Genomic DNA, 21,472 nt, shown 5'->3' on the forward strand with positions numbered 1-21,472 from the left:
GGTATTTTGATACTTAATGGCGTCAAAGCTAGTTGGTAATGATTCAAAAACATGATCTAGTCGGATCGTTCCCTGTAAGAGAATTGTTACGCTCATGGAAATTTGGTTTATATAACATTCCTTGTGTATTACAACCTTCATCTGTAAACGATCAAACCGCTGCCTATGCTTCGTAGCTTGTAGAATTGAAACTGGAACGAAATCAAAATACGACCCCTTTCTCAGCAAGGTGCTATCTCTATTTAAATGAGTACAAAGGAATTTCGCATCGTCACTGGGGACTTGTTTGGGGCGGATCGAGGTTTGAGTTCACCTGCCCGTGCCTGACCTACAAAGGTAAACCAGTCCTTCCTTTTATGGCAGTGACATGAATGACTCAACTGCTCATTCGTTCAAGCGTCACGGTCACGTGAATTTCGGCACCACGTGATTTACCCGCAATATAGTTTAGTAACCGTGGACAAGGCCATTGGGTTCTGTGTTCCATCGAGGAGTAGCATGTTGGTCCTCAGGTAAGATCTGATCGTGTTGTGATACAATATGAATATCTTCTTATATTTATTGACAAAAATGATGTGGACAGTTCACTTTTTTTATTGTCATACCCTATCGTGAATACTCAGATCCTTTCGAATACAAGGTGATTCGTTTGTTGGTTTATTGTTTAACACCACACTCAGCAATATTCCAGCTATATGGCGGCGGTCGGTATATAATCGAATCTGGACCAGACAATCCAGTGATTAACATCATGGGCATCGATCTACGCAATTGGGATACGATGACATTTGTCAACCAAGTTAACGAGCCTCACCACCCGATCCCGTTAGTCGCCTCTTACGACAAGCATGGGTTGCTGAAGATCAATTCTAACCCGGATCTTCACGGTTGGATACAAGGTGAAGTTTGACTCAGCAGCCTCAATATATAGAAGACACTGTGAGTTATTGTTGTGTGGACCTGTCATAGAGCTATATCCACATTATCCTGAATCACATGAGCATGGGATGATTGTTCATCAAGACAAGCGGTGACTGTATCTTCGGTATTCTTGGGACAACTTGAGAACCGTATCGTTATTAACAACGACTTAACATTAAAAGCCACCCTGAAGAATTGGTGAACAGTTTAAGCGTGGCTGAATCTCTTCGTCAGCACCACAAATGATCCAGACAATCTAAGTGAAGGTGTTGACCTACTGGCGAATAACTGAATACAAAAAGGATTTTATATGAGCTTAGCACGGTATGGCTGAAATAGACGATAAATCCTAACTTGAAAATTGTGAGATAGAAATGTCATGGACACGTTGGCAAATAAAAAGGTATCAGAGCTTCAGGCGGCACCGCGCTTGACATCTGATAACACATGCCTCTAACATATTCAATATTCTAGCTGTTTGAAGCTGTTTCAGAAAGGTTTTTGCAATGTATTGGATCCTAGGTGAATGAGACCCAGTTTTACCAGGTGCACCACAGCCCCCTGAAAAGGTCACCAAGTGTTTGATCAACGCAAGTTTAAGTCACAATATATGTGCACCTTCGGAATGGACTGGACATACAAGACAAGTGTTTATTTACTTCAAAGAGTTGGACTAACCGTCCCTCGTCTGTTTTGACAGAAAAAACAAAACAAAACAACATAACGATATTTCTGGGAAATATGTAAACACGGAAAAAATCCCGACACGGTTTTCCAAATACATGTAAAAGAGACGACTGGTATTCGTCATAACGCAGACACATTAAAGAAAGGTAACATTCGTAAATCGTATATCATATTAATGGAACGACGTCGATTCGGAATGAACATATTCATGCCCGTGAGCATGAATTCTGACGACGATTTTGTAAATCAGTCTGCAGCAGTCAGCACACGCACAATTAGTATAAAACACGGGGCAAAAGAACAGACCTTAGAAACGATGTCAAACCATCACTAGGATAAAGGCAAAAGCCTTTGTAAACCTAAGGTAACAAACACAACTATGGTATTGCACATCATCATTGACTATTTATTTAGGCAAGTGAGTTTGTTCAAAATTGCCTCTGTTCACCCAGCAGAAAATGGGTACCCTGTTGGATAAGTCATGTGACTATTAACATTCACAGGCAGCTTGGGTTATCCGGGGTAATAATAATCACATTGCATCGCTTTCAGCGTGTTCCTCCGTGGTGTGGAATTCAGCGTATTATAAATGCCCTTATTATTATTATTATCATTATTTAGGTTCATGAACCATGCTCGTGTCGAAGTCGCACAATTGACTCTGCTCTTGACAGAGGATTCTTGTGGATGTGGAAAGGGTTTGATCGCTTTTATAATAGTGCTAGGGTATGTTTCATCTGCTCTTTCAATGCTATTCTTACATGATCTTAATAATGTCAGTATTTTTCAGAATATCTACCGTTTTGGCATGTGTCGTGGTGATCTCCGGCTATGCCGGATACAGGGATACGATCCCAAATGGCTACAACCTGACCCACCCTTGTGTAACGGGGGAGCTGTGGCCGGGGGTGGGGCATGTGAACCCCGCGGGTGGCGGTGAAAGAAATCAGTTCGGTATTGATTTTGCAAACCAAGGCAGAAATGTGAGCAAATATGAATAAAAACTTTCATAGTTTTGTAAATGTTATTCAGGATGAGGTTGTAATAAAAAATTTAAAAAGACGTTGCATGTCACGCTTTTGTGTAATTCGTTACACAACTGACGTTACATAAAACAGTTTTATTAATTTGTCACAGAAAATGGATTTACATAACACACTTTTATATAATTCGTTAAACAAACTGGCGTTACATGAAAGGCTGCCATAATCTGTAATATTGCTGAGTGGGGCGTTAAACATGAAACAATCAAATACATGAAACAGTTTTATTTAATTGGTCACACAAAAATTATGAATTTACATGAAAAACTTTTGCATGATTCATAACACAAACTGACGTTACATGAAAAGCCGCTGTAATCTGTAATATTGAAAACAAACAAATAAATGAAACAGTTTTTTATTAGGTCATTTATTATTAGGTATTAAAAACTGACATTAATTAAACACTTTTATCTCATTCGTTACACAAACTGACGTTACATGAAACACATTAATTTAACTAGCTTCAATTTATTCACCGTTCATACAGTGGGCGAATGTGTGTAACATGGACTCGGATGGTGATGGGATGACCAATGGTCAAGAACTGGGTGACCCCCAGTGCATCTGGACATCTGGAGCCACGCCCACACGGACCACTGGACTCACACACCCAGGTCAGGGCAGTCACAATATTTTTGGAGGTTCTAGTTCCTTCATTTCAGTTTCAAAATACGTTTTATTAACAGTTACTCAATACTGTAATATTTGATATGAAGAGGCGGAATGTTCATAGGGCAACTGTGTCCAAACAGTCATCTTAGAGATGATTTTCATTCACTCATAAGTGTAAACATGGAGTAAAAGTTAATATGTAGTTGACGTGATTCACAGTAGTCTTCCTATAATAAGCGGTTATGACTAAATAAAGTCTGGATCAGACAAACAAGTGGCTGATATCATGAGCACCCACACAGTCACCGTATGCTTACACGTAATCAGCCAAGTCATTGAGCCTGACAACCGGTTCATTCAATCAAATTGTTTGCTGGGGACCTTGTCTAACTTTGAATACCAATTGGGAAAAGGAAAAGGTTTGGCTGTCGGGAAAAGGTTTGCAATTGTATCCTTGAGTATCCGTTTATCATAAAACAATGAATATGTTTGAGACAGTATACTCGAAAGTCAAATATGTCTTTGTAAACATTAATTGACTCATTCTCTTTCAAAGATGACATGAATATCCTTTTAACTAAATAATATTCTGGGCGTGTTTCAGATCATATTCTCAGTGCGTGACAATGTATTTGGTTTAGTTCACGTTAGTGGTGGTCCGATTAATTGAAATAATCGAAGATTGGTCGCAGTGCCTAAACGACCAAGCAATCGATTGTGTTTTCTCATAATCGAACACAACCAAATTTGGAACACTTGTTTGCATCAACAATATTTTACACAAGGTTGGTTTTGTCTGTGTCATTAGATTTACATTTCATAAGCACTACAAGCTCGTTCCAAGTCATGATTGAATTTATCTTAAAGAATCCAGGAAATCTGTGTTCCTAACATACTAATCATCCTTTAAATATGCGAAATTTGCCAATGGATTTTGTGCAATTTGCAAAAGACCAAAATTACTACATGTTTTTTCTTTTTTGTGTGTGTGTGCATTAACAAAGATAACAGGAACATTTGATAAATGAAGCAAACCAATTATTTTCGATGACTGATCGGTTGTAATGAACCAATCATCAATTATGAGATTTTAACCAATTCCCAACACTAGTTCACGTGTCAAATGTCATTTTATTGTTTTGCTTTTTAGGCTATTGTACTCCCTCATCCACCCAGACGTGTGCCGGCCTTGCCACGCCTTCATGTGAAAGTACAGAGTTTGACTGTCCATCAATTGCAGAATCAGGTAATGCGAGTGAGTGAGCGAATTTAGTTTTACGCCGCACTCAGCAATAATAAAGCGGCGGCGGTCTGTAAATAATCAAGTCTGGACCAGACAATCCAGTGATCAACATCATGAACATTGATCTACGCAGTTGGGAACCGATGACATGTGTCAACCAGGTCAGCGAGCCTGATCACCCGATCCCGTTAGTCGTCTTTTACGAAAATTATAACAATCCAGTGATCAAGGGCATGAGCATGGGTCTAGGATAACAATGTGTTTTGAAAGCTCGTTAACTCGAAGTCATAAAAAATACATCGTGATTTCCGTACCTCGAGTTCCGACTAAGTGCCAATAGGTGTTCTGTTTATACCAGAAAATATATATCTGGAACGAGTTCATGGAATTCTCATTAAGGAAAATGTGTAAATGTGTTATCCGAACTTCGAGTAAAACGAAACGCAGTCCCGATCTTAGATCATGAAGTTTCTATCCGAACCAACAGGTACATTTCTGGGACGTGTTGATGAAAATCGGTTTAACGATTTTTTATATAAACGCAACATCTCACTGATATCGAAGGTAATATAGACCCGAAAATGCATCAATGATGGCCTTAACGTTTCGTGACGGTTTTTCTTTGTGGAAAATAGTAGTCGAAAGCGACGAAATGAATATGTGTTGTTTGGTTAGTTTTGTTGATTAGTGTTGCACTAAGCAGTATTCCTGCTATATGCGGGCGGTCAAACCAAGATATACTGAGAGAATAAAATAAGGATCACAGGAAAATTCAAGCGTTCCTTTAATATTTCCAGTTTTCATTACCACAGCGCTATTCAAAGCTGATGATGAAAACTGGAAAATATTAAAGGAATGCATGAATTTTCCTGTGATCCTTTATTTGTTTCTCTCAGTATAGGTTTAAACGTGGTACATGTTGTTGCCCAGCCTGGCACCTGACATAAGGGGATGCACAGGAACTGGTAGAATCGAATTCAGTCAAATGTGTGAGTGGGTTCGCTAGCAATGATAAATCGGCATAAGTACTGCCTATTACATATACTACATATACATATGCATGTACATTGCTATGTAAGTTGATAGTTTAAGCTAAGTTTACTACTATGAACTTGACCTATGCATACGAAATAATGCTGCACACACTGAGTTTGAGTGAGTGAGTTTAGTGTTACACCGCTTTTGGCAATATTCCAGCAATATCACGTCGGGGGATACCAGACATGGGCTTCATACATTGTACCCATGTGAGGAATCGAACCCGGGTCTTCAGCGTGACGAGCGAACGCTTTTACCACTAGGCTACCCCACCTCCCGCTGCATTCACACCAATAAATAATATCATATTCTCAATTTACTTCGCAGGGGTTCGAAGTCGGGATTTGAGGTTTCCGAGAACACAGGTGCCTAGTACGGAGACAAATTATTTCTGCATGACTTTCGACTTGGACCAATCAGAGGATTTCCACATGATCGCCACCAAACCGGACATTGACAACGTGGACGTGATGCACCATATTCTCCTTTACGGTTGTGGTGATGGTGGTATGTATTCAAGTGGCCTGTATCCATTCACCATGGCCTCCTTTTACGGTTGTGTTGGTGACATGTATTCATGCACAGTATTCATTATGTTTGTCGTGCTGGTTTGGATGTATTCGCACAGTATATTCTTTACGATTGTCGTATGTGGTGTCGTGCATTCATGCAGCATATTCTTTACGATTGTCGTGATAGTGGTGTGTATACAATATTCTTTACGGTTGTCGTGATAGTGGTGTGTATACATGTGCAATATTCTTTACGATTGTCGTGGATGCATTCATGCAGCATATTCTTTACGGTTGTCGTGATACATGTGCAATATTCTTTACGATTGTCGTGATGGTGGCATGTATTCAAGCAAAATATTCTTTACGGTTGTCGTGATAGTGGTGTGTATACATGTGCAATATTCTTTACGGTTGTCGTGATGGTAGTATATATTCATTCAACTTTAACTTCCTTTTATGGTGGTCATGATAATAGCTCATATTCATGCACAGTATGCTTTACGGTGGTCGTCTAGACGACAGACATTATGTTTTGTAATGCTGTCATCGACACATTACAGCCACATGACGACAGTCAATGAAGCTATTCTTAGTATTAACTAGTGATCAATGATCAAGTAAAGCGATTGTAGTCGCTACATAAAAATAAGCTACATGGAATCCAAACCAGCTCGGAAATCCTCTACTTTAACAACTCGTTACACCAATGACAATTTCTTTATCTATGCAGTTGTTTGGAATATTGAAATATTGTGACATATCGAATAGAAATTGTTCTATTTAGAATGTTTATTGTATTAATAAGCTGCTGAAATACCGAATCCCCGGTCGTGTGGCATGGCTACTGAGGACTGCAATGAACTAATTGGTTTGTGGACGGTTGGTATGAATGGACAGTGCCTGAATACCGCAGCTGGCTTCAAACTTGGCAGAACAGGCATCAAGAGAGTCCTTCTCGAGGTAATTATAAAAATAAATAATAATGTGGGTATTTTATATACTGCTACATCCAGGTACTAATACCCGCTCATGGCGCTACAACACTATAGGAGAAAAGAAAATAGGTAAAACTATTAACAGAGAGACAAGTGAACATAGAAAGTCTAGTAATAGGCAAGACGGTTTTTAGAGACGATTTAAATGTGTCCAAAGATTCAGCATTCTTGATGTGAGTGGGCAAGTTGTTCCAGAGACTGGCAGCTGCGTGTTGGAATGATCTTTTCCCATAGGATGAGAGTCGAACTTTAGGAATTACAAGTAGATTGTGATTCTGGGATCGTAATGGTCGGGTTGGAATGTACTGACACAGAAGACTGGAGAGGTATTCAGGTGTTTGTCCATGTAGAGCTTTGAAAGTGATACAAGTTAAGTTAATCCGGAATTTGACAGGCAACCAGTGTAGAGACATCAGTGAAGGTGTGATATGATCTTTCTTGGACTTGAGGCAGACGATGCGAGCTGCTGAGTTCTGTAATTTTTGGTAATTTAAAACATATAATAGAGATAACATAAAAGAATACACACGCCATATGACATTTGGTTCAAATCCTAAGAGAGCTGAAACCACGAAGAAAATTTCTTCATTGCTGTTGTTTCTGATGATCCTGAGATGAGACGATGAAGACTGGCATGCATTTCAGACTCAATAATGCAATTGTGTAGTAGACAATTTCTCATTTTCAAAATAGTATTGTTCATTTTTCAAACATATTTCCTTTTTTTCTGTTTTTAATAAACAATTGTCTCAAACAAACACCAAAATATCCTGCATCTGTTTCTAATACCACCGCAATCTTTAGTAGGGCTGTGCAATATTACCGGTAAATCGGTATATACCGGTACAGTATCTCGCGATACGATTATTGCGATATGGTTCAGATTCTGCAATATATTGGGTCATCCAGAGGTAGCTCCCTTTGAATTTTCTGTCCTTGCCCTCCATGGCAACAAAACGTGCTCCAAAGTGTCAAATATACTTTTATTTCACTTGGTTTCATGTCACATTTTACAATTGGAAGTGTCTTTATAAGTTGCTCCAAAAGTGTCAGATATTCTACCAAATTCTTTAAGTTTTGTGGGTTTAAATGATTTAATATGTGACGTTTTGGAGGAATTAAGTGACCTCAAATGCACCAATCTTTTGAGAGAAGCACGAGTTATGAATGGCAACTTCTTGTTGGATCAAGCATACACTCCGAAACGTCGTGTTATTCACAATAAAGAAGTTGACATCCATAAATCGTGATTTTCTTATGCATTCCACTTCTAAATGCCCTTCTAAGATTTGACAAATCTTTTATTTGGCCCTATTAGTAGAGCCTCTGGCTTCTAGAGACCATTTCACAATATTTTGTTATTTTTGTTTGTTTCATAATGGGACATACATGTATGTTATCAGGCCAAAGTCTTATACATTTTGTAGGACTGTATAATGACATTCTAGTCAAGGATCTTAGTTACTGGAGGTCACATGAGATTTTAAGCTCAAGTTATTTCATTTTGCAATAGTTCATATTTACACATATTTATATTGGAGTTGAATCTGAATGAATCCCTAACATACAGTAACAATAAGTACCATACTGCATTGAAGCGCATTCTGTTGAAGCAACAACACTGACCATGAAAATCATGTTATACTATTACCTTTATCATTATGTTCGCAAAACTTTGTTGCAATACAGTACTTCAGTTAAACATTCTACACTAAGGCTCTATATTACTTTATTTATCTGTAAACCATTGACGTAAAGCCATACACACTGGGGACAGGTAGCCTGAAAGTATGGTGTAACAGCAACTTAGAAGATGATGTCGCACACAGAGAGCAGTTATGAATTGATGATGTACGCACTTGGACAGAAACATTCCAGTCAATATATCACAATATGTATTGCAATATCTCTTAAATTATTGCAATATATCGCGATATGAGAATCAGGGCTATATCCAGCCCTAATCTTCAGTCAGTGTCATCGGTTGAATGTCTTTAAATGAACGTTCTTTGCATTTTCTCTGATTAAAATGTTCTTGGATTGTTAAAATATGACAAATTCTAGTAAGATTAAGAATTTGACATATTGTATGGCGGATATCGATGTGATGCATATGTCGATTTCAGAACGGAGTATGTTCCACGGAATTATTTGTGTCACCCTACTAGGAAATACTTATCAGATTTTTATCTTCAGAAGATGAATCTGTTCATGTAACATCAGCTCTGTTTTTAACACATTCGTTGACATTAGGAAATAATTTGTTTTCTTCTGGCAACTAATGGTACAATGTTATGGTACTGTCCACTATTTGCACTGTCCATAACTTGCCTGCCATTATGATTCTATGTATACGGGCCGGAAGTCCAATGTACAATCTACCCTTCAAGATCCGGGTTAGAATTGATCTTAAGCAACCCATGCTTGTCATAAGAGGCGAGTAACGGGATCGGTTGGTAAGGTTCGCTGACTTGGTTGACACATGTCATCGGTTCCCATTTGCGCAGATCGACCTCATGCTGTTGATCACTGGATTGTCTGGTCCAGACTCGATTATTTACACACCGCCGCCATATAGCTGGAATATTGTTGAGAGCGGCGTAAAACTAAATTCACTCCCTCACTATGTACAATCTATCTGGATTTTGATCTTGATCTAGTACCACTGGAACAACCCAGAAGAACGATCCGACTTCACAGACGGTACCGGCTTCACCATCTACTACACCCCTAACCTCCGCCAGTACGACGCCGGGGTCTTTTGGACAGGGCAGATGCACCTGGACATCCCACCTGGTCAAAGCAGGGCTGTGTACGAATCCACCTGCCCTTCAGAATGCACAAATAAGTTCAGCGACAAGATTTACATAACCCAGGGACTGAACCACATGCACTACAAAGGTAGGGGTCATCAACTGAAACACTGACTGACTGACTAAGTTTTGGTTTTACGCCGCTTTTAGCAATATTCCAGCAACATCACGGCGGGGGACACCAGAAATGGGCTTCACACATTGTACCAATGTGGGGATTCGAACCCGGGTCTTCGGCGTGACGAGCCAACGCTTTAACCAGTAGGCTACCCCACCGCCCCTCAACTGACACATAACCGGAACAGTGGTGCAACAGTTTTTGGGATCAGGTTGCCGTTGTACAAGACAACCCCAGTGCTTGCTTGGTTGGTTAGTTGGGTAACGCCGCACTCAGCAGTAATCCAGCTATATGGAGTCTGGACAAGACAATTCAGTGATCAACAGCATGAGCATCGATGTAAACAATTAGCTGGAATATTACAAACAAACAAACAAACAAACAAGCAGTTAATGTTACATGACAAAAAATACCTCTTGATTTTGGGCCGGAACTCTTTCCACTGAGTAAAATGGCAATGGCGGATTTTGATTGAAGGGATGAATAAACGTCAAAGGATTTAAAGGAATATGTTGATGGGGCAAATAATACATTGATTTCTTTCGAAATTATTCCTTCAGGTATTGCACAGATGGTGGAGCACTTCAGTAATGGAGAAAGGAAGTATCTCACCAATGACCAAGAGTACAGCTACGACAGTCCCCAAGTCTATGAGTAAGTTCATTATCGGCATTTTCGCCAATGGAAAAGTGATTTTATGTTGACTGTGTCAATACATTTTTGAAAAGGCAAACGATGACTGAGATGACAGACTGAGATCAGGTTAATTGTGTGGCCGCGTAACCCAGATGAAATCTTGAAGCTAAATATTTGAACCGCATAATAACATAAAAAATTAACCCATTCCACCAGAAAAAAAATATGGACAGAATTAAAGTTAAATTGACAAATAAATCATAATTAAAGGTAACAAAAAAGGAAAAAAAGACAAATGAATGCTGTTAAATATATCTAAACTGCCGTATAAAAAAAGTACACACCTAGTGTTTTGAGATTATTTGAACAGTGATGTGATTTTGACTGGCAACTTCGCAATTGGGCACGATACCTGTCTGTGGTGCTTTGGCAACATATTAGGAATGTCTGTGACTTATATATCACTGCATAAACTCTTTTCAAAACATTAAAGTAATCCAAAAGCACCAGGTGTGTACTTTCTTCTGTACGTAAGTTTATATGAAGCTAATGCAACTATCCAAAATAATCGGGCATTGGGGAAGCCTGGTGGTTACAGCGTTCGCTTGTCACGCCGAACACCCGGGTTCGATTCCCGACATGGGTACAATGTGCGAAGCCCATTTCTGGTATCCCCCGCTGTGATATTGCTGGAATATTGCTAAAAGCGGCGTAAAACTAAACTCACTCACACTCCAAAATAATCGCGACTGCGTTGTCTTACATTAACGTGAAATGTTGTCTTACATAGGTACAATCCTCCAGTAACCGTCAATCCAGGCGACAGTCTGAAGACTACGTGTGTCTACCAGACCCTCAAAGAGACAAAGACTACAACGTATGGGGAAGCGACAAGCGATGAGATGTGCTTTAGTTTTTTCACCTTCTACCCAAAGCAGTCAGTGGGAAATCCTTTCTGCGTGGGTTGGAAGAAAATCCAGCAATGTGCAGCACAGGGGGGAAGACTATTTGGCTGCGACTATAGAGCCTTCAGGAACATCTCGAATCCTGAAACTGCAATGGTGGTGGACAAGGTAGGAGAAATAATTGACACGCTCACAAGACTAAATTTAAATGGGCTTATACAGCGGGGGAAGTGTTCGTGGGTTCAAGGTGAATCTTATTTCATCGTAAACTTTGTTTAATGCTTCACTTGGTATGTTTGTAGGTATATTATGGTGGTCTTTAAAATACCGAGTCTAAACCAGTTATTGACATGATGAGCATCCGTCACCCAAGATATCAATGAACTGTAATATTGCTGAGTGTGGGACCCGTGAAGATCCGGGTTAGAATTGGTTTTCAGCAACCCATGCTTGTTGTAAGAGGCGATTCACGGGATCAGGTGGTCAGGCTTGCTGACTTGGTTGACAAATGTCATCGTACCCCAATTGCATGCTCATGCTGTTGATCACTGGATACCAATTCTAACCCGGATCTTCACGGGTGTATGACGTGTGATCGGGTCGGTTATAGGTATACATGTATTTTAATTTTGGATTTTCACACACAGCTACTATCTCCACATATCCTCATTAATATAATAATGTTGCTAGGTTACATATTGTTGATATAAATTTTTTTGGTTAGATTCTCAACCTCAACAAATGCTTATTTCCAGGTATTGGCAAACTGCAATCCCTACGGTGGATGTCGCTATGAGTGTCCTGCAGCTATTGCTGAGGCGGAGAGCCATCCTTGTCTTGCCAACGCCGACGTCAAGGACTGGTCTTTGACTCGAATGTCGCATTTGGACAGCAAATCCCTCAAGTTTGTTGCTGCAATGCAGTCTTGTTCGTGTGAGAATGGAAACTGGATGACGACTCATAGTTACCCATACAGTAGTGCTGGAACACAGGCAGCTGTGTCTCTTGTGACAACTGTTTTGAGTGCAGTGCTTTATGCTGTGCTGGCGTAGAAAATCTCTGTGGCCACATTTTACACCTGCTTCTATTTATACAAACATAGAAATTATTCTACGAGCGTGTGTGTCATACTGATTACAAGAAACGAGGGTGATAATTTTTGTTTTTCCCAAACAAGACCGAGGGTAGTGCAATCATTCTGATACGAGCTTCCTAACGTCAGTACGAAACTCATGCGAGTGTAGTTATTCTTTTATTTCCCATTATTTCGTCATTCTTTTCAACTCCTCTTTGGAAAATGCACTGATACTGTCAACGGAAACCATAAATGTCGAAAGACATCAACATTGTTCAGATGGGTCTTTTCTAGTGTGGGGCGGTGGTTAGGCTAGTGGTTAAAACGTTCGCTCGTCACGACGAACACCCGGGTTCGATTCCCCAAATGGGTACAATGCATGAAGCCAATTTCTGGTGTTCCCCGCCGTGATATTGCTGGAATATTGCTAAAAGCGGCGTAAAACTGAACTCACTCACTTTTCTTGTGTGATGTCATTTCTACATTGCAATGACATGAATCCCGGTCACATTACACTTGTGCGCAGTGACTTTTGCTGTAGTGCACATACGTCTGTTATGAACCCGGTTGTTTCTGACCCAATGTGTAATAAATATCCTTAAGACTTTCTGTTGCTTTTCCTTCTTATTCATACTATAGGACGATTGTCATTTAGAATTTGTGATGGCGTGCTCTCGATCCACGCAACGTTTGCAGCGCTACGACATCCGTAAGCCTATGATAAACTGTAGTTACGACAGGTCGTAAAGTTACGAACGCTTTGTGGATCGGGACCCAGGAGATTAACGGTCTGGCTAAGCATCAGTGAAGTGTCGTGAGATCTGTGAAGTTCGTAGCTACAATGAATCGTCGTCCTAGAACCGTTGACAGGAACAACGACAATGAAGCTTGCCAATTTCCCGATGGTGAAGTGACGTCCTCACATCGTCAGTGTGATCGATAATCGCAAATACTGTCGATGGGAATCATTATTAATGATTATCAATTTGATAATTGTGCAAGGTCTATATTCATGGGCTGCTCCTAAGGTATGTTCAGGACGGCGTTTTGCTGGTAATCCAAGCCTACATATGTCACCACTCGCCACTGACCTCTATGTTCTATATCGATAGCCGGTCCTAATGCATGATGGCGAATTGGAAAGAATGAGTTGTAGTCAAGCCTCCACAACACATTGATTTGCAGACTGCTGGCCTTTGGAGATCCCACATGCACTGTTTTGTTACATTCATGGGAATGCTCCCAGAAATTTCCTTTTCCAAACTTGTGTTATGTAATGGTATCTCTGTCCTCGTTTCACAATCGTTAGTGAAGCAATGAGAATCGGTTCTCATACACCTGCTTTTAATGTCACAGTCAGTATGATTTCAGAATGAAATTCGCGTTTTTTTCATGGCGTGGCTGCATGTTGATGCATTTTGGAATCAAGAGTCATACTGTGGACAGGAATTTGTTTCTTAAGCATTTTGTCAACTGGACATGCCCTTCGACTTCATGTTAATTATATTCATTGATCATTGTCATGCTGAAATCCATCTTGATGAAAATATGGACAATTTTAGACTGGTGCGTTTTCAATGAATTTCAGTGATAGTTACGCCTGACCACCCGATCCCGTTACTCGCCTCTACGTAGCTGACGTATGCCACGTCCACAAACCGATCGTAGCGCTAATATGAACGTAACTTAGGTATAATGACATACCTTACGATGATCTTAGCGCTAAGTTCGTTTTGTGGAAGAAGGCCTTATGTGTTTCTTCTCAGCATTCCCACGGGTTTGAGATGTGTGTAGAATACATACAGTGTACATGCACTGGTGTGGCCCATGGTGATTATGCATTATTCTATATCTGTAACTATGGGCTTGGTCCTCACACAAACATCTCTTGAAAGATATATGTCATGTATGTTTTCCTTGAGGTGATATTGTCACATTGTCGCGCTTTGAATGATTTTTTTTTTATTCAGCCTAACAGCGACAATGCGACATAGCGACAATTTTCAAGGTGAAAATATGTCGCGTTGTCGCCCCATATAAGATGTGTAAAGCTGCAAAATGCGCGACAACGCGACAATGTCCTTTCTATGATTACATAGTGAGGAGTGTGTTTGTAGACATCAAAGCGCGAATGGTATCTATGCATTGCGGACGATTGTGACACGTGTAGAAGCTTTTTATGTAAGTAATTACAGGCCTTTGATAGGTGTAGGCTCTGACTTCAAATTGGAACTTGATATACACTGGCGTAGGCTTTTGTGATATTGACACAGCTCATTTATTCCAGTGTTGCCTATTCCTCCACACAGACAGACACACGGACACACATAATAATAAAAACTCGCCTGCCCTCCCCGTTCACATGACCTCGAGCGCTGTAATTAAATTTACCAGATTGACGGTAGCCTGTTAGTGCCATTTGTAATACACTAAACGCCAACAGAAACATTACCCTCCTACCTTTCTGAATTACTTAAAACACTATCAAAGATATGTTAGAAGGTATTAGTTTACAAGAAAGCTTAACAACACAGCTTTATGCAAATCACGAAAACAATTTATCAAATGCATTCATATTTATCTTTTTCAGAAGAGTTATATTGTCCTATTTTCGTCCATGCCGAAATAAACCAATAACAGTGATGTTAATGTCCAAAAGGAAGGTTGAAATAAAACTCTGCTTTGGGACAAAGATAAACCATTGAAAGTAACCATTGTTCAACTATTAAAACAAGAAACAGCTGTTGTAGAGTGTGTAAAATTGTAAAATAATCATTCCTATTATTTCAGTCTTTTAAAAATTTTCTGCTGATTTGCAAACGTGTTTTTGATATTGTGAAAAATAGTTTAAGGACATGTAAAATTATCTTTGTTAACATTTTTGCTTGCAAAGTAACATTTTTCCATTTTTGTTTACGCATAACAATGTCAATCGCCAATACGCAGCAATATTCCAGCAGTATGTGCATCCATTTCACATGTAGAATGATTCTATAGGGTATGAAGAGAGCCTAGAAGACATGATATGATACACAAGTACGAGAAATATGCCAGGATTAACAGCTGAAGAGAGAGAAAGAGCCAGTGGGATGTTTCAGATGGGGCCGACATACAATGCTGTTGCCAACGCCCTCGGATGCCACCGTATCACGGTTATAAGAATTATTCAGGGCTTCGGACAGACTGGGGTAACCGTAGACATACCAAGAAGTGGACGTCCACGCATCACAACGCCAGCTGAAGATACGTACCTCCGTCATTAAGGAAGGAGTGTGACGTTTCTTTTGGCGTTTAGTGTATACGTTCTAATATGTGTTACTACTAACCACCCTATACGACAAAACAGCTTGCTCCGGTTATCCATGTTAACGTTCTAATGAGTGACAGTGAGTTTAAGTCTTACGCCGCTTTTAGCAATATTCCTGCAATATCATGGCGGGGGACACCAGAAATGGGCTTCATATATTGTACCCATGTGGGAAGTCAAATCCGGGTCTTTGGCGTAACGAGCGAAGGTTTTAACCACTAGGCTACCCCACCGCCCCCACATGTGTATGGGTCTGGCACACGATGCCGATTGGGAAAGACTGGGTTGGAAGCAAGTTTCATACATGTTTTCGTAAAGCCATCTACGTTCTTGTTCTTGATTTTCGAATCACTCGGGTTCTCCCGTCGAATCTAATCGATAACTTACCGCAGTTCGTAATTATATGATAGCTAAGTCGTAATTACGCCTCTTACGACAAGAATATCATTGAATTGGTCTTCAGCAACCCATACTTGTCATAGAAGGCGGCTAACGGGATCATGTGGTCAGGCTCGCTGACTTGGTTGACACATGCCATCGTATCCCAATTGGGTAGATCGATGCTCATGCTATTGATCACTGGATTATCTTGTCCAAAGTTGATATGTACGGACCGCTGTCATATAGCTGGAATACTGATGTGCAGGGTTAAACAACAAACAAACAAATAAATAAACAAAACATTATGAAACAGTAGTAAATATGTATATGCAATAGTTGGCACACACGGGCCGCCATAGACTCATGTGACTCCGGAGCAAATTCAATGCCATCCACGTACGTACAGGTACAGACACCAATGGTATTGACACACCACTCAGGTTCTCCCGTCATGGCAACTCTAATGAAAGCAATGTAAACAAAATACCTGGAAGGTGTGCTGACCCAAATGTCGGGGAATGTACACACAACAAGTACTGTAAATCGCGTTGACCCAGATGTCGATTAAAGAACACACTCAAACTAGTGGGTCATGTTATTGGGCAACACCTACTTGGATATAAAGTGTTTCTCTTTGTTTTTCATTTCAAAATGAGAATTGGTCTTCAGCAACCCATGTTCATCGAAAAAGATGTCAATCACTGGATAGTCTGGACCAGACTCGATTATTTACAAACCACCGCCATATACCAGTGTATGAAATAAGCCAAAACCCCAACCAGACATCGGGGTGGTAACTTCAAAATGTTACCAGCTCAAAATGGATTTAACCAGAGCAGACAATCAAAAGAAAATAACTCAATTTTTAGTTACAATGAATAATTTAATGAACCTGAGAGATGTATTTACTAACAATCTATTCACAAGTCATTTTAAGAGAAAACCGATTTTAAGATATGGTGAATGTTTTCAGGTGTATGGAACGCGTTATCGAAATTTTTTATGAGACCATCAGGCAGGCTTGTTTTAAAATTAGTCCGTCCGTCAGAAATCTAAGCCGTCTCGGTCGGACCCGCCTTATTTCATACACTGCATATAGTAGGAATATTGCTAAGTGAGGCTTTAAACAACAAACAAAGTTAAATGTCACAAGTACATTGACAGAACACGCACATGAAACATTTACCACAGCCATGCCCTGTTTCTGATGTAAGATGGTGGCAATGTTGCACAGCCAGAGATCAGTCAGACACATACCAAATCGACAGAGACTCTGATGACGTGTACTTACTATTCAGATCATGCATGGATATTTTCATGGAAGTACTGATAGGGTTGGACAATGAGCTGTACCCCAGTCCCGTCCTGTTTCTTGTGAAACTTATAGATCTGAAAAGCTTGGTCTTCTTGTTGTCCCACGCTTTAAGTCCAGCACCAGGTTTGGGGATCCATCATTTCAGGTGGCAGGACCCACTCTCTGGAATCATCTTCCACTGGAGCTAAGGACAATAAACAACCTGAAGATTTTCAAATCCAAACTGAAGACATACCTTTTAAGAAAACATACAGTGTCTAACGTTTCTTTCTTGAACTGTTCAGAGAGCGCTTCTGAGCAGTACTTTTGGACTGGAATTGGCGCTATATAAATGTTTTCATGATGATGATGATGATAGGCAATGTAACATCGTTAATGGAACAGGTTTTCTATTTTCGGGAGACATTTTAGACATCTCCGTTTTCTTTTTAAATTACACTACGTTGTTTGTCCTTTAACGCTGTTCCCGGCAATATTCCTGCTATATGACGGCGGTGTGTAAATATCGAGTCAGGACCAGACGATCCAGTGACCGATATCATGACCATCGATCTACGGAGTTAGGATGCGATGGCATGTGGTAATCAGGTCAGCAAGTCTGACCACGCGGTCCCGTAAACCGCCTCTAAAGACACCAGCACAACATTTAAGCCCCTTTCAATTCTTTGAACACATTTTCTGGTAACCATGTTGAGAATACGCATCAATGACGCACCAATGACCAAAAAAGTATATTCATGCAATTTTAATTTATAATAGAATTTTTGTATTATGTCCCACTTTGTGTTCAAGTGAACTTTAAGGTCCGGGTTAAGATTGATCTACAGCAACCCATGCTTCTCGTAAGAGGCGACTAACGGGATCGGTCGGTCAGGCTCGCTCGCTGACTGGGTTGATAAATGTCATCGTATCCCAACTGCGTAGATCGATGTGCATACTGCTGATCCCTGTATTGTCTGGTCCACACTCGATTATTTGCAAACCGCCGCCATATAGCTGGAATATTGCTGAGTGCGGCGTGAAACTAAACTCACTGAGGTGAACTCTGTTTACTTGATTTTGTGTGCCCCCGATGAACCGAGAGCTCCTTCTGTCACACCATTTAACGATGATTCACCAACACATGGTCCTGATGAGGTCGAGTGGGCCTTCAACAGAGCGTTTATTCTATTGTATCAACTATATTATCGTAGTTCTCAAATAAATACTACATTACTTGTGTATTTCACATGATACGGTGCTGTTTCATGGCATATCTATTCATCCGATTTAGGGTGTATGCCTCTGGATTAATATTCAAATAGACAGCAAGTAAATATAGAGCCTTTCCATTACGTCCGGGTATTGAGCGAGTTAATGGACACCCAGATCTCACTCGGTGACCCAGCTTTTTGCTTGACTGACGAGTTGACGCCTGACCCACAAGAGTACGCCTGCCCTTTGTTGTAGAGTAAGGTGAGGTGAGGTGAGGTTAAATTGTGTTTTACGTCGTGCTTGAGAATATTTCGCTCATATGACGACGTGCAAGCGTGTGTATGTGTATGTGAGGCTTCTTGTACTAGCCCAGACTTAAGCTGGTTTTATAGTGCTAGCCCACTGAGATACCATGCCGCAGTGAAGCATGAATACCCCACTCAGATACATTATACTGACTCCGAGCCGACCAGTCCTTGTTGTACCCATTAATGCCGAGCACCAGGCAGGGACCAACAAGTACCATATTTTAACGTCTTTTGGTATGACGCGGTCGGGGATCGAACCCGCGACCTTCCGCTCTCCGGGCGGACGCTCTAACCACTACACCACGGAGGCGGTCGTGTAGGGTAAGGACATAGATGACCCGCTACAAGAGTACACCTGCCCTTTGTTGTGTTGTAAGGACATAGATGACAAAAGCGAGTGAGTGTGTTCACATCGAAATATTTCAGTCATCTTGTGACAGCCATACCGTGACTGCACACCGTGACCACACCATACCCTGACTAAACCATAAAAAAGTTCGAGTATAAAACCTGTCGACAGAAGACCATAAAACAACTAGATTATCATAGATAGAATTTAGAACTAGCATGTAACTTTAAAATTATATCACAATTCGGAACAACACGGTGGACAAACTGGCTATTATTCGCATCTGCAGAGAAGGGGGCACCAAGCTGTGGATGATAAGGACTTATAGTACTTTACTATAGTACTTTTCACCGTAGGGTGAATTGACTTAAGTGTTCAATCAATCAATCAATCAATCAATCAATCAATCAATCGACCTTTATTTACAGTACTGAAGAGGCCGTAGGCCTATAGTACATTTTACATACATACAGTAGCAGAGGGTGCAATATAAAAGAATATATAGTAAATAATATCACATCTGTCATGCAGAGGATCTCATATTTATGGCATGGTATATATACATTGTTTGATTTTGGGATGCCATGAGGGTATAGACTTTGTCATTTCGGGGGTTCAAGTAGAAATATTTCTTTACGTATTCTTTTCTGATATTTGCATACAAAGGACAAAGAAGCAAGAAATGATATTCATCTTCTACCTCCTGATAAGTACACTATTTACACAATCGTGTTTCCCGTGGTATCCCTAAATACCTACCTTTTTCTATTAGAAGATCATGGGAACTACAGTGTTCATTCCAGCATCATGCGAGGGGCAGTGGGGTAGCCTGGTGGTTAAAGCGTTCGCTCGTCACGCCGAAGATTTGGGTTCGCTTTCCCACATGGGTACAATGTGTGAAGCCCATTTCTGGTGTCCCCCGCCGTGATATTGCTGGAATATTGCCAAAAGCGGCGTAAAACAAAGCTCACTAATTCACTGCAACATCTCGCCTTGGGTACGCTGTTCACATACGATGTTTTACCCTAATATTGACTCCTGATAGGGAACACATTAGTACCTAATTTTAATGACCAAAGTTCGGGTAACTTGAAGCACCCTTGGTTACCACATTTCGGTCAGCAACATCACATGTTTTTAATACGTTGGCCCCTGACAGACGACCATGTTTAGCATATAATAAGTACGTGCTTTGAATTATGAAAATCCTGGTAACCTGAACATCGTAGGTTAACCGCATGGAAGTAGGTACAGGTCGAAAATGAAATAGAAGGGCATCGTCAATATACCGTAGACACTTAAGATCCTAAAACCCTTTGCGCAGGTAATAAATTATATAGAGATGCATCGTCAATGGACATTAGGTCTTCACAATCTCCAAACCCTTTCGGCAGGATGAAAATGAAATAGAAGTGCATCGTCAATATAGGTTAGACCTTAAGATTCCCCAAACCCCTTCTGCTGATGGAAAATGAAATACCCCGGTAGAAGTGCATCGTCAATATAGGTTAGACCTTAAGATTCCCCAAACCCCTTCTGCTGGTGGAAAATGAAATACCCCGGTAGAAGTGCATCGTCAATATAGGTTAGACCTTAAGATTCCCCAAACCCCTTCTGCTGATGGAAAATGAAATATCCAATATAGGTTACACCGGTAGAAGTGCATCGTCAATATAGGTTAGACCTTAAGATTCCCCAAACCCCTTCTGCTGGTGGAAAATGAAATACCCCGGTAGAAGTGCATCGTCAATATAGGTTAGACCTTAAGATTCCCCAAACCCCTTCTGCTGGTGGAAAATGAAATAGAAGTGCATCGTCAATATAGGTTAGGCCTTAAGATTCCCCAACCCCTTCTGCTGATAGAAGTGCATCGTCAATATAGACCTAAAGATTCCCCAAACCCCTTCTGCTGATGGAAAATGTTAGGCCTTAAGATCGTCACAAATCCCCCTTTGTGCAAGTAAAAATGAGAAGTGCATCGTCAATATAGGTTGCATCGACAATAAATAAATAG

General features: G+C 40.4%; 1 protein-coding gene across 1 annotated transcript; it reads left to right on the forward strand.

Annotated features, from left to right (window-relative positions):
- The first annotated feature begins 425 nt into the window (after positions 1-425).
- LOC124284513 (DBH-like monooxygenase protein 1) lies at positions 426-13,211 on the forward strand. Its single transcript, XM_046720597.1, has 10 exons — positions 426-512; positions 2,399-2,591; positions 3,142-3,268; positions 4,417-4,512; positions 5,875-6,054; positions 6,868-7,022; positions 9,718-9,958; positions 10,549-10,642; positions 11,415-11,697; positions 12,285-13,211. The coding sequence occupies exons 1-10, from the start codon at positions 499-501 to the stop codon at positions 12,579-12,581; spliced, it is 1,680 nt and encodes a 559-aa protein (XP_046576553.1). The 5' UTR covers positions 426-498; the 3' UTR covers positions 12,582-13,211.
- The last annotated feature ends 8,261 nt before the right edge of the window (positions 13,212-21,472 follow it).

Source organism: Haliotis rubra, unplaced genomic scaffold, assembly GCF_003918875.1.
Source record: "Haliotis rubra isolate DU_JTF1 unplaced genomic scaffold, ASM391887v1 Scf338, whole genome shotgun sequence".
NCBI lineage: Eukaryota > Metazoa > Mollusca > Gastropoda > Lepetellida > Haliotidae > Haliotis > Haliotis rubra.

What these genes read in the sequence shown, in the direction of transcription:
- LOC124284513 (XM_046720597.1), top strand. An exon ending in TTACGGTTGTGGTGATGGTG is followed by an intron (nt 6,055 to 6,867) that starts GTATGTATTCAA and finishes TGTATTAATAAG; the next exon opens with CTGCTGAAATACCGAATCCC. An exon ending in TCAAGAGAGTCCTTCTCGAG is followed by an intron (nt 7,023 to 9,717) that starts GTAATTATAAAA and finishes ATCTTGATCTAG; the next exon opens with TACCACTGGAACAACCCAGA.